At 43.6% G+C, this 14,619-nt stretch overlaps 1 protein-coding gene across 1 annotated transcript; it reads left to right on the top strand.

Annotated features, from left to right (window-relative positions):
* The first annotated feature begins 101 nt into the window (after nt 1-101).
* prrt1 (proline-rich transmembrane protein 1) lies at nt 102-13,045 on the top strand. The gene is made up of 4 exons (XM_053862521.1): nt 102-405; nt 4,396-4,733; nt 6,470-6,661; nt 9,853-13,045. The coding sequence occupies exons 1-4, from the start codon at nt 390-392 to the stop codon at nt 10,027-10,029; spliced, it is 723 nt and encodes a 240-aa protein (XP_053718496.1). The 5' UTR covers nt 102-389; the 3' UTR covers nt 10,030-13,045.
* The last annotated feature ends 1,574 nt before the right edge of the window (nt 13,046-14,619 follow it).

Raw genomic sequence — 14,619 nt, 5'->3', positions numbered from 1 at the left:
GACAGGCCACTTTTTCCCGCACGGTTGTCCTTGGTTTTTCATGGATCCACGCCGCTGGACACCGAGGAGATGAAGCGCGGTTTCGTAAACACAGGCAGCTGCTGCTGGATGTTCCAGATGAGACTGGACTGTCGCTTTAAGAGGCGCCGCGCGTTCGTCTTTTGGGAAGAATCCCTGTCAGAGAGAGAAAAACGGAGGAGGCAGCGGGAGGAAGGGTTTGCGCCAGCTGACGACATTAACCACCTGAAGTTGATGGTCGCCCAGTACGATGAGGGCATCTGAGGAATGGAGTACATGAAGTAGAACACCTGCATCACTGCGCACGATTGTTCTCCCGTTGACTGGACACAGCGAGCACACGCCGGTGAGCGGCCAAGAGCGTCGAAGGAATGTCGGAAAAACACGGTGAGTTGTTGGAATTATCTTTCAAATTGAGAACCTTCACTGAGTTGGATGTTTTATATAACGTTTAATGATTCCTTAAACAACAATTTGGTGTCTGACTCGTTCCACGTCGGTACAATGATGCTGTTACTAGGTGCAGCCATTAAAGCCGATGTGTCGTAATAATAGAATAAGTTTAATTTGCACGATGTATGAGACGTAAAGGATCGTTGCGTCTTGTTTGGTCTGGCTGTATCGCGATGCGCACCGTCCGCTTAGCATTCGTCACCCAGTCAAACAATGAAGCTAATCATTTAGTGCGTCCTTATTTGCCGACGTTAAAACTATATCAATGACGTCAATATCGGACAAATTTGATACATTCACTTGAATGGCAAGTCTGTAGACTGTGCACCTCAGTGGCGCCGTTATATAACAGTAAGTTACACCTATGTAGTGAAGCGCATCTGCAGCTGTGAAACACTTAACATGCCGCTCTTCAAAGATGACTGAACAGATTCATCTCTGTTAAATATCGTCAAATGTGAATTAAATAACGCTATTTACAGTGGTTGTCCAGCGATGCTAATTTGATTCAATGTGTTCTATGAGGACAGTAGTGATCGAATATTGCATGAGTGTAAATCAAAAGTTTGATGGACAGGTAACGCCAACAATCCTTTGCATTTGATGCTTTTGTCTTTCACGCGTCTGCTTCTGAAACGATTAGGTATGCCTTGTATTATTTCATAACTGAGGTTTATCTTGTCAAGTTGTACGCAGACAAGCTTCCATGTAGGATGTATCATTTCATCAGGGACAGTGATAATCCTGACCAATGTTTTGAAGAACCCACTTAGGATATTAATATATTGCAACTTCATTTTTTGTTTTGTTGAATGATGGTTTTGACCTTTCATGATAGGTCATGTATGATTTCACTGGATCCATAAACACGCACCGTCCACACTTCAGGGATCGGTGAGTGGCAGAATTACTGTCGGAATGTGTGTTTACTTTCAACTTTAAGGATCCTCCATGTAAGTGATGGTCGGCTGTGAATGATGAGACGGTTCACATGTGGCATTAAGGACGTCCCTCAGTTAGGCTGCTCAGGGTGCTTTCAGGTGTGTTGGGTCGGGGGACCAGAGACAACCTCTCCTCTTGGTCCTATGAGTGTCTCCGGATCACATAGAGCTAGTGTCACATTTGAATGGTTGATGGTGCGACGGGTGAAGCAAGTCAACAGCCAGATGTGGTTAACGTCAACATTTAAATAAGGCCATCACAGCCAAGGTACAGCTCTTGTTCCCTTCAATGTTTCGCAAAGTAGCTCACTTGACCTTTCTGGGGACGTCGTTCACCACGTGTTTGTTTCTCTTCACTCTCTGGTTCACTTCCTGCTCGTGACAGTGGGGCTCTATTATGTAAAGCCAGTCCCCAAGCAAAAGTCGTCATCCTTCATCACTCAGCAGCTCTCTGACTGCCTCCGTCTCGTTCCCTTGCCCTATCCAGTCATCTCCTTCTCCATTCATCTCCATTTTCTACCCCCCTCTTCTCAACGCCTCCTCCCTCCTCATGCCCTTGTCACAATAGATCACCTTTTCTTCGCCGCCTTCGCTCGGCGGACACGATCATTCACTCGCTCATGAGATCACAAGCTTCCGAAGAGTATCATCGCTGATAACAAAATTCAATGAAGGAACAACACTGTTTGATAGGTGGAACCAGCAAACTCTTTCATAATGCTATTTCATGACGAAACAGAAAACGGGTTGTTTCATATTTTCATGTTTTCAAAGAAAGGATGATGGCTTGCCTCCGGCCTGAGTCTGTCGAATATCCCCCCTGTGGCACCAATGAAAGCTATCTAGTCTATCTAGTCTGTCAAGTGTTGGCTGTGTTAATTTAGTATTCTGCTGGATTAGTTTTCACTGCTGTTATTTCTTATATGCAAAAGTCATTCATGCGTCATTAACATTTTAAGCCGTTCAGAGCTGTAATATATCCACTCCAATGCTTTGTGTTGAGGATTATATGTCAGTGAACGTACATTAGCACTTTAAATGCCGCTTCAAATTAGGATTCTTTCTTCCTCTTCTGAAAAATTAAAAACTAACCCCAGCTCCGTAGTTGGATTCAAAGCATGGCCTTCTCGCCACTGTCATACTCGACGATCAAATCTCAAATGCAGTTGCCTGTTAAGTGAGAAACTATTTTCTTTTTTGAGTAAACGTAACTGTAGGAGGGTCAAATTGGTGGGCAATACTAAATAAGCTCCTACTGTTGGGTGTATGGTCGTGCCCCTGAGAGATAAGTTGCATTGCACTTTTCTACTGTTGTTCACTTCACCGACCTGGAATTCAGACTGGAACCACTCGTGGGCATGATTTACTGAGAACCCTGCTTGTACATACTAAATACCTTGTACAGTGCATTGTGTGTGATTTAATGAAAATGCCTTTGCATAAACAGGTCCAAAATGTCAAAGGCAGTCCCAGTTAGAATCAGACATTGTTGTCTATGACGCTGTCAGCACGTAGGAAAGTCTGCGGCGGAAGTAGAGGACCAGAGGAAATTGCTTGCATGATGAGTTTGTAGAGACACAAGAGTGAAGCACATTGGAGAGTCAGGGATTATTGACTGGTGGTCGAGTCGTGACAATAACAGGAATGAAAAACAAGGAGTGACGTCTCACAGCCCGCAGTACCCTTTATTACATATTGTCTGACATCTTCGATTGCACAAGGGACAAAAAAAATCGCTTTTGAAATGAGAATTTTTCACTTCACTCTTCTGACTATTATGCGTACACAGTGTTTGAACGTGTCTCCCTATGTGCTTGATAAATATGCAATTTTTAACACATTAATTTGCATTGTCTCCCCCAGGAAACCCTTAGTTGAGCGTAGATTATGTGTTTTTAACTTTGCATTTGTTAAGTGATTCTAACACAAAAGAGTTTTGTGAGGTTGTTATTGTGTTATCCACAATCATTTAAAAAAAAAAAAATATAACAGATGCGTTTGTCTCCCAAGCATTAAGTTCCATCTCACTATCCTGTTGCCATTTTTGGTCCCAAACCCACAAGGTTAAAGCTTGGGAGCGCAGAGGACGTCCTGCTCTGGATAGTTTCGTTTCACAAAGACCAGCCCTTAAGCTCTCTCAGAAGCAAGCTCTGCTTTTGTGAGGCTGTCAAGAGCCACTGAACCATGCAGTTATCGGTCTACTCCAAAAACTGCGTATTCATTTGCTGACTCATGGCAGCAAACTCAAGTGATGCTGATTGACACATACTATTAGACGTACAAAATATATCTTAAATAGACTCTGGTTGCTATTCATTCACAGACAGCAGTCTGCAATACCGCCACCACTGGTGCTTTCATTGGAAGTCAGACGTTTTTGATGGAGATTTACCAACTCTTAACATGGCCGTTTAGTTTGAGAAATGTGTTTAACTTCAGCATGAATCAAGACATGTAGAAAGCTAGTCTTAATCATAGTTTAAATCATGATAGTTGCAGGATCAGCCTGATGCATGGTTTTAGAGATTTTGTGTTTCACCTTCTCCTTGGCCATCTGTCCACAGGACCTGGAAATGACTGAAATGTATATGGAAATGGGTCTATGTTCCTCCTTCACTGGCAAATTTCCATGCACTGATCTGAACTGTGGTGCGGATCCTTGAAATTTTCAAATGTGTATCTAAATGTCCAGAAATCTAGAAGCATGATTGGATGCTGACTTAACTACTGGGGTTCCTGCCGTGACAAGCGTGACAAAATTAAAAGCAGTGTAAACTACTGAGTCGCCGTTACGTAGACAGCGCTTTAAAGAAAATAACTGCTGTCTGTGAATGAATTGTTCCTGAGGATGGTGTAATCGTTCTCCTGCTCCCCAGCAGCTGAGATAAGAATAGCTTCATTCAACACTGTTAGATAACATGCGCTCGCTCCTCTGTTTTTTTGAGAGCCTCCGTCTCATTCTCTATATGGTCTGTCTTCTCAGGTCTCGATGATTCCAGCCGCCAGACAATGCAGCCCCCTCCGTATATCCCCGGCCCACAAGACCCCAACATGCCTCAGCATCCAAACATGCCTCCTGCCCCAGGAACGCAGCCAAACTACCCCCCTCCGCCGCCACCCCCTGGCTCAGAGGGATACCTCCAAGAGACTCAGTTCCACTGCAACTCAGTGCCCCCGCCTGGACCCCCACAAGGCTACACAGTTCAGACTCAGGGCCCTGGAGGCACCATACCTCACCCACAGGTGGGATATATCCACCCGGGCTATCCACTCCAGCTGCAGCCCTGCACTGCTTATGTTCCCGTCTACCCAATGGCTTCGGTGAGTCTGACTGACCATGGATACTCTCCATCGTCACCAGGTGTTTTACTTAAATATTGTGCTTTTAAATTGCAGTCACTTCTTACTAGGAAAGTATCTGGTTTAATACTATCACTTGTTTTGTCTTGTAATACCGGAAACTGGAGAACCCGGGGGAAACCCACCTGCACACAGGGAGAACATGCAAAATCCATGCGGAAAGGCTTTGTTAACTTGCCGCAGTTTTTAGGCATGACGAACACATGTTCCCCCCCACAGAAAAAATGGTATCTTAGCAAGCCATAGTAAGCCATGTTCATAAAGGTTGCTCCATGAACTCTGTTTACAGTGCGTGGTACATCATCCATCCCATGACCCTTTGCTGGTCACACAAACGTAGGGGTAACGTGTCGCGCATTCTTATTTTTTTAACTTACTCAATAATGGTTGAGCATGGTTGTTAAACACTCTCACTGTTAGTTAAGGTGACGTTTCTTCTTGGTAAGAGTGCAGATAACTCTTAAGACCCATTTATGCTTCCTTTACATACGAAAATGTACCTCTCCTGTTCAAACTATATTTACTGTCGCTGGTCATCTGCCTTGATGGTTTCTTTATGTTAGTATTGCTGTACACCAAGGTATCCACCAGGGGGCGCGGCCGAGAATCAGTCATTTATAACAACAACATACTACAAAACCAACATGGCAACTGTGGAAGAAGTATTGGTTATGTACCTTTTGCACAAAAGATAGAGGCGGTGGTTTGGTGAGGCCGTCAAATGTATCGTGACTGGAGGACGGAGAACTTCTGCCATTGTTATGTCTTCTTCATGTCTCATTAGAAGTACGTATCAGGTCGTAACAGCAACACTGCCCCCCATGGTTTCTGGTTGTACTGCTCTCTTTGGTCAGTATCTGTGAGAGTTCTGCAAGCGTGAAGAAATACGGACGAAATGAACGCAGAGCACGGAACTGTACCTAACGTTGAGCATAAATGGGCCATGGTACACCATATGTGTTTCCTTTTAGATTAGCCTCAATTCATCTACTGCTGCGTTTAATTCTGATCATATTCACTTTAGACATCAAGGCAGATAAATTCAGACTCTTCGGGATTCAACATGTGAGCTCATCTCCATCTGAATAATTCTTGAGTCAATAAATTAGTGAGTCACTGTGGCGGCTGCATTGGAATGAGAGTCGGAAGTCTGATTCTCGCTGTGGTCGTGATGCGAGCTTCAGAATGCCTCTCCTCTTGATGCTTTATAGAGAACCAGAGAGAGACAGAGGGAAATCAGTTGCTGTCTCAACCCAATATATGTCAATGATCAACTTGTTTTAAATATTTGGAAAGTGAAAGAGTAGAAAACAAAGTTTCTTCATTGACCTTGTAATATAAACAAAGTTGAGTTGGAGTTTAAGGATCAAATATTCCCTGTTATAAGCTCTTACAATCAAGAACATGACTACACACCTTCACCTTCTTCTGCCGCTTATCCGGGGTCAAACAGCCCAAACTTCCCGGTCCGCACAAACCTCCTCCAGCTCCTCCCGGGGGATCCCGAGGCGTTCCCAGGCCAGACCGGAGAACATGACTATACATCATATATCTGTGAAGCGACTAGTACACTAATGTGCACAATGCAGACATAATGAAGTGATTTAAACGTCATGACTCTTTGCTCAGTATCGATAGATTTATATATGATATTAGCTATCAAAGCTCACGCTGCCTGACACTCTCCTCTGCTCCAGGGCCAGCCCTATATGCCCGCTGCCGGGGGTCACCCAGCCATCCCCCCAAGCCAGATCCATCCCATGCAGATGCCCCCCAGCATCACCCTGATGGACCGCCGGCCTCCTCATGACTATCTGCCCATTGCTGTATTGACCACGGTCTGCTGCTTCTGGCCCACAGGAATCATTGCCATCATCAAGGCTGTCCAGGTGAGTGTGGGTGTATCAGCCGCCTGGAGACATGGAGACATGAGACGTCACAATGTAGCTGATAGAAGTTAAAATAAAGATGGTCATTCTTTGTCTCGTGTAGCAACCAACACTGGCTGTGTACACTCATATGCCTAGTGTATACTGTGCCGTGAAAAACTATTTGTCCCCTTCCTGATCCGTTTTTTTTTTTTTTTTTTTTTTTTTTCGTATCTATCACACACAAAGGTTTCAAATAATGAAATCAATTTTAAATCACTCAGAGACAACCCAAGGACACACAAAATGCAGTTTGAAAATAATGTTTTTATTTATTAAATGCTCAAAAAAGCCAAACCTTTCTGACCTTATGTGAAAAAGTAATTGCCACTCTTGGCAGCAATAACTGAAGTCTGATGAGTCTTTCACATCGCTCTGCAGGAATGTTGGCCCACTCTTCCTTGCAGAATTGGTTCAACTCATATTGGAGGGTTTTCTAACATGAACTGCCCATTTAAGGTCACACCACAGCATTTCAAATCCGGACTTTGACTTGGCCACTCCAAAACCTTTTTTTTTGAGCCGTTCAGAGGTGGACTTTCTGGTGTGATTTGGATCATTGTGCTGCTGCATGATCCAAGAGCTCTTGAATTTGAAGGCCACAAATTGATGGCTGGACGTTCTCCTTCAGGATCTTCTGGTAGACAGCAGAATTCATTCTTCCACCAAGTTGTCCTGAGGCAGCAGAGCAGCCCCAGATCATCACACTGCCACCACCATGTAATGTCTTTTATCAAACACTTTTTCGCCAAATGTAACGGGCCACACACCTCAATTTTTGACTCGTCAGTCCATTGAATGTTTCTCCAAAAGTCTCGAGAATCATCAAGATGGTTTTTGGCAAGAGTGAGACAAGCCGTTTTCGCCTGGGAACTCCCCCATGGACGCCATTTTTGGCCAGTGTCTTTCTTATGGTAGAGTCATGAACACTGACCTTAACTGAGGCCTGCAGTTCTTTTGATGTTGTCTGCAGTTCTTTTGTGACCTCCTGGATAAGAGTCGTCGTCGTCGCACTCATGGAGTTATTTTAGTCGGCTGACCACTCCTGGGCAGGTTTGCCACTGTTCCCCGTTTTCACCATTGGTGGATAATGGCTACAACAGTGGTTTGCTGGAGCCTTAGAAATGGCTTTGTAACCTTTTCCAGACTGATGGACTTCAATCGCTTTTCAATTGCAAATCCACAGATTGAAGGGAAATGTTTAAAGCAGTATTCTAACCTGAAATCTGTAATAATATTTTCTATTGATTTGCACATCATCGTTGCACTCTGTAATAACCTATTTTCTTTAATCCTTTTATTTTATTTAATGATTTTCAGTTATTCATTTTTAGAATTCTATTCTGCACTGAGAATTATTTTACGCACTTTTTTAAAGTAAAGCAATAAACATATAGACATCAGGAATAGTTGTGATTTACTGTTGTTATTGCAATAGTTAATCAAAATAATCAAAATATACCTTCTTATTTGTGTATTTATGTCAGCTGTTTATATTGATATTGTAATTTACTGATCGAGGGTGATTTCAATCACTCAAACTTCTGTAGCAGTGTTTCGATCCTCAACACCATGGGGTTTTCTGTTGTTTTGGTGGCTAAGCACTCAACTTTGACTCTGTGACAATGCTGTCTGGTGGAGGAGGACTCGTAAGGAGAAAGAATGGCATGGTCTGCCATTCCTTCTCCTCCTACTGTTAGTGCCAGAGGGACCAGATCCCTGAACTGGTGCAGCGCCTGAGTGGGCTCCCCTTAATGCAGGGGTGTGAAACTGATCCACAAAAGGGCGACAGTTCAACCAATCAGGTGTCAGCTGAAACAAGCCTTCAGACCCCCGACTGGCGAGATGGTGTCCTTTCGATTGGCTGGAACAAAAGCCTGCAACCACTCTGGCCCTGCGAGGAGCAGCTTGACATCCCTGCCTTTAGGTCACCTGAGCAATGCCTCGAGTAAGGACGCGTTCAAGTGTTTGCAGCAACACAACTGGCAGTGTTGATATGAAACAGACATGAGTGACTAAAATGGCTGAAGAGAGGTGAGCAAGGGCGTAAAAAACAAACAGTTTAAAAGTTGTTTGTGTAAAAGAAACATGAGAAAGATGTTTGCAACAGACTCCGTCCAAGAGATTAATTTTATTTTTTTTGTTAACATTAATATTACAAGAGCTGTGCTTCCTATAATTTTGAACAATAATAATTTGATATATGATGAATATAATGATGAATTTGAAGATGATTTGATAATAAAGGTCTGTAAAGTTCCTTGATGTGGTGAATGTTAGAGTCCATCAATGCTTTCAGTCTGGGGCAGCAGGAGCTGTAAAATCAAAAGTTCTATGTGCGTTTGTGACAGCGGCATTTGGTCAGAAAGACAGCTGAAATGCTTGAATGTCCCCAACGACAAGTCAAGTGAACATTTTCGCTAACTACTCAATGAACTGACACGTCATGTGGAGTGATATGTGATCAGTCTGGCCTCCCTTGGGTTGACCTGGTATGCTACTTGCATACTGTTTCTACTGTGAGACATCAATTTGCTTTGTGCCATCTCTGTTGTATATATATATATATATATATATATATATATATATATATATAAAGGTATCAAAAATATAATCTATCGAACAGTTTCTGCTGGTTTATTCCACAAGTTGGCTGTTAAGCGATGAGTTATACATTGTGTCTGGAGGTCCCCCGAATCTTTCATAATCCAGGAAGAAAACATTGTGAGTGCAGCGCATGAATTGCAAGCAAGGTGTCCTTGTTCAAAGAGACTGCACTGAATGGGATGTTGGAGGTTTCGGGGTTCTGGGAGCTCAGGGTGGAAGCTGCTGCTGCCTTCCTGTTACATAACACTGTAGGAACAACTGGAAAAATAGATTTTGTCCCGTGGTTCAGCTCAGCTGGGGCTGAGTTGAGTGCAGCTGACAAGCTATAGACCCATCGGTCTGAGCATGCGCACGTCTGTGTGTGGTGAACCGGCCCGTTGGGCTCTTTCTGCACATTCATGCTGCAGTGAAATCGATCCATTCATGTTGTTTTCAGTGTGTGCGCGCCTCTCCCGCTCCCACTGGGGCATCTTCTGGTTACATAATATTGTTTTAATATATCTTCTCTCCCTCTCATCGCTCCCTCCCTCTCGTCCCTCTTTTAGGTGCGTACGGCGATCGCCAGAGGGGACATGGTAACGGCGGAAATAGCCTCCCGTGAGGCCAGAAACTTCTCTTTCATCAGCCTGGCTGTGGGCATCGCTTCCATTGTGCTGTGCACCATCCTCACCGTGGTGGTCATCATCGCCTCACAGCACCATGACGATGACTGGGAGCCGTAGTTGCACACTGGTGGGAGACGGCAGCTTGTCTTCTATAGCTGACTCAGTCAGGTTGGTGGGATTAGATGGATGATGCGCTCCGATGCAACTGCTTGCTGCTAAAAACACAGAGTCCCCTCCTCTGAGTTACACTCACTCACACGCGAAACACAAGAACAAATCGAAGCAGCTGTCAAACGTGGCCCCGCGTTAGTCTTAACACAACCGCAGCAAACAAAACAGACAGATCGCCGTTTGTATCAGACACCCAAACGACAAAGTAGATGCAGGATTCAAAGAGTCATTTAATTAAAACCCCGTCATAGCGATCTACTCATGCGTGTCTTTACAAAAAATAAAAGCATGCTCAGTCCATGTGCACTATTGACAGACAGGAGGGTGTTATCGCTGCTGCTGCTGCTCAGTTTGAAAGTGTGTGTGAGCAACGGATCAATATACATTCACACACCAGATGGACTGACAAACCAAATGTGTTTATGTGCTCGTGCTTCAAGGACATTTCCGTTGAATGAAATGATACAGATGTATTATATGTTTATTTATTCTCTTATTTAATAGGATGTGTTGGCTACCATTCGCAGTAGAGCATTAGTTTATTTCCGCCGACCAGGGACTTTAAAACAGTATGTGAAGATGTCATGCAGGCAATGCTTTGTTGATACTTTTCTATGGTGCATGGTAAAGTCATTTGAATTCTGAGGCCTAGCTGTTGGTGGAAGCACGCAACGATGTCAGTAGAGAATGTGGTGCAGTATTTTTCAAAACAAGAGTTGCTAATAGAAGCAACGCATTTCTTTCTGTCTGATGATAATGATGATGATAATATCTGCCGATGGCTGCACTCACCTCTAACCAAGCAGTTACATGAAGTCATTCATTTGAAAGCCGGCTCACAGTGAGGGACCTAATTGAGTGTACTGTTCCAGTGATAATACAAGTAGTTACAGTTGACATAGTAACAGTAGGTGTGGGTGGTGTAGAGGCCTTGTTTCTGTCCCGTCCAGACTGGATTTACTGCACCTTAAAGTCAGCCGCTCAGGTCATCGGTTCCAACCTGAGTTCCAGCATCCATGCGCCGGCGAACACAGCTGGGGAGGGTGGCGTCTGCTGGATCATCAAAACACACTGACAAGTCAAGTGAGCATAGCTGTTCTGTGAGTAGGGCTTGTAAGTATATTTCCCCAAGTATTGAACAAACCTCTGTTGTGTTGCACATCTCCGAGCTATTTAATCAACACTGTATGTGGAACTTTAGTGCAGTCTTAGAGTGAGGCGACAGAACCCTGCATGTTCCTTCCTACAGTGTCTGCTCCACTTGATATGGTGTCACGCACATGCACTGTGACCCGCTGGAGTCAAAGCTGAATGTTTGAAAGGAAAAGAGGGCATTTCAGGCTTAAACCATCGTAGCATTTGGGTCTCGGTGGCGTCTCCTTCTTTCTCTCTGTCCACTTTTCTCCAGCGTGATCGGACCTGAGAACATATCTGCTCCTCTTCTTGTTAGAATTAAGACTACCATGATGGGTTTTACTGAATATAAAGTTATGTGTTTATTGACAGATATAGACAAAGTATTATTTTGCTATGGAAGGTTGTATAGTATCACTAAAGTATAGTTTTTTCACTCGGGTCTGTATTTATCAGCATATAAAAGGATTCTTCTGCTGTCAGCGCACGGGCATGTGTCATTTATGTTCTTCATTTTTCATGAGGTGACTGCACGAGCATGTCTAACTGTTTGAACGGCACAACCTCTGTGACCCTTGAGACTTAACTAGTTTTCTGAAGACAAACAGTCAGGACAATATCAGACAGTATCTCCTCAATATTTTTCTTTACTTTTTAGCTCAGGTCAAATCTGTAAATGTAAATTTATGAACTGCACGTCACGTAATGAGAGAGGCCATAGGGGTTGGTCTGCACTTCTATTTAAGGCCCTTTGTGAAACATTTTGGTGTTCAAAAAGAAAAATAAATCCTTATCACTGTATCATAATAGAAATTAGGCATTATGAATTTGGATAACACTGACAGGAGAAATCATAGGAGAAAACTATGTATCAACAACTAACTAAAGTTACTAAACTAAACTAAAGTTAGTAAGAAAGAAAGTTATATATATATATAAAACTGTGTTTGTGGAGGATCACAGATGGCCATTTAGCCGATATATATACATATTACATATACAATTACATGATACAAAGACTTAGTTGCTTATGTTTTAATGCATATACATTTCAAAGTTTTTGAACCGCATGAGTCAGCTGAAAGGTAAGGAGTGTGCGGATTGCTGAGTCATCACATTGCAAGGATTTTATGCAGATTAGTGACAACCTGAGAGGATCCTAATGGGCTTCATAATGAATGCTAAGTTATCAACTTCAGTGAAGGACTGCCAACAAAACAAAAGTGAGTGGGGTGTTTTACAGTCTCATTTGTGTACAAGCCGTTTTCTGAGCAAATGCTCGTGTGAATTTTTGCAGGCTCTCAGCATCATGAATGATTTTCCTCAGACGCCATGCCAGCTGCTAAATGAGCGATAAGATCCTGGGGCATGCATTGGTAAATACAGACCCTGTCCTCATTCCAGTGTTGCGTATGAAGCACAGTGCTGTCTAGTATGAATATTGTACGGAGGATCGGGGCAATGGACATGTCCTTCGAGTCATTTCCGGCATATCTAGTTGATTTTAGCTCCCCACGTCTTCTCTGATTCCTCAATGCTCAGCAACAGCTTTCGTTATATTCCATGATAAGCTTGTAAATGCAATGAGTTGTTTGTTCAAAGAGGTGCCAAAAACCTGCAGTGCACATGTGACTTGTGGGGGGTTGTTATTCATGGAAGTGTTTGGCATTGTTTCTTCGGTTATTTTAATATTAAATAAAAGAATAAGTTGTGAACAATGTTGTGTTCAGACTCTCACGTTCTTGTCTCCCTCCTGGTCCTGCTCCTCTCCTCACTTATTTGCTATTTATAGTTGACCCCGATTTTCCTCCCGCCGTCTCTCGCTGCAGCATCTCAACACAGCAGACCAGGACCTAAACACCACTCTGATCCTCAGGTCTCTCACGGTACTCCACTGTCCAGGATGTATTTCCACATTGATGATGGTTGACAGTGACTTCCTGCATCATGTTTGCTGTTAAATTTGATGAACATCATTTCATCCGAGGGGTCAGGCTGGGGTTTAAGGCTGAACCCGCCTAATCTCTTCATGACCTGACCTGTCTTGCAGCAAATTCTGCCTGTGGTTCATTCAGCAGTTTGTCTTTTGGCTCATTCCTTCCTTTGCCATGCCATGACAGAAGAAGATATTAGACAAAACCGTCCTCTTTCGGAACGTTCCACTGAGTGAAGCCCACAGAACTGCAAAACGCCAAAATACTCCTCTAAAGTCTGATCGCAACTGTAATTCTGCTCATGAGAAAGGATTTACACGAATGGAAAAAGACTCCAATCCTCTCTGGAAACAGGTCCAACTTGTTAGTGGAGATGGGGATTAAACTCTGACACCAGTCACTTTTTTTCTCTCTCTCTCCCTATTTTACTGTCCTTTTTGCCCTTGTTTTATCGGCGATGTTCTGCTGAACTGGGTCGAGTCATTTTTGTTCATGCCTTCAGGACCACACTGCATCAATAGATATGAATGAGGTTCCATATTTTTTTTGCATCCCTTTCCATACTGAGAGAACGAATTTGGACCCAGGACCAAGTGGTGAGAGGAAGAGAACGGAGTCAGGAGCAACAGCAGTCTGTGTGTGTGGAGGATCACAGATGGCCATTTAGCCTCCCGATGAGAGCCAGCATCTAGCGAAATCATTTGACTTGGCCTCACTCTGCACGGCTCTTTCCTCCATCACACCGTCCTTGCGTCGCCTAAACTGCCCTCGCTGGTGAGCTGGCTGTGTGTGTTTGTGTCGTCCTGCTGCTCCCTCGCCGAGGTGGCAGCGCTGGGCTGGAGGCATTGTTGCTGCTAGCATTTGAGGACATAAACAAACATGTTTCTGCCGACCTGTTCGGGGGTCTCCCCTGTCTCTCGCCCAAAGTAGCAGTTGATAGAGTCAACCCCCACAGCCTCCCCCGTCACTGCTATACGGTCATAAGCAGTTGAAGACATGTGTGGAGCACATTTAACAAACCAACAGACCATGAATAATCATAGTTGGGGTGACCTCTGTACTTCACTATTCAAGATCATCCAAATTGAATTGCATGTGTGCATTGCGGCTTTAACAGAAATGTTTTTATCTTTCTGTAGATATTGATGCTGTGAGGTGATTCTTTTCATTGAACTACACTGGTGATGAGGCCATGTCAGTGTGAGGAGTTGGATGAGAGTTAGACCAACTGGTCAGCATCTCCAAGTGACCAGTAGCAGGTCCTGCATAGTATGTATATGGTAAGGTGGTAAATATGCAAATGACCAAATATGGTAACGTGTTAGTTGTGAATGACAGAATATGTTAACGTGGCAAATATACAAATGACCAAATATGGTAATGTGGCATTTGCAAATGACAGAATATGGTAACATGGTAAATATGCAAATGACCAAATATGGTTATGTGGTAGTTGCGAATGACCAAA

This window comes from Synchiropus splendidus, chromosome 4 (genome assembly GCF_027744825.2).
Source record: "Synchiropus splendidus isolate RoL2022-P1 chromosome 4, RoL_Sspl_1.0, whole genome shotgun sequence".
Classification (NCBI taxonomy): Eukaryota; Metazoa; Chordata; class Actinopteri; order Syngnathiformes; family Callionymidae; genus Synchiropus; species Synchiropus splendidus.
This window is presented reverse-complemented; position numbering and strand designations above follow the sequence as displayed.

Bases quoted from the DNA above. Each gene is read 5' to 3' on its own strand.
- prrt1 (XM_053862521.1), top strand. The intron at 4,734-6,469 runs GTGAGTCTGACT...CCTCTGCTCCAG, and splicing joins CCGTCTACCCAATGGCTTCG to GGCCAGCCCTATATGCCCGC. The intron at 6,662-9,852 runs GTGAGTGTGGGT...TCCCTCTTTTAG, and splicing joins CCATCATCAAGGCTGTCCAG to GTGCGTACGGCGATCGCCAG.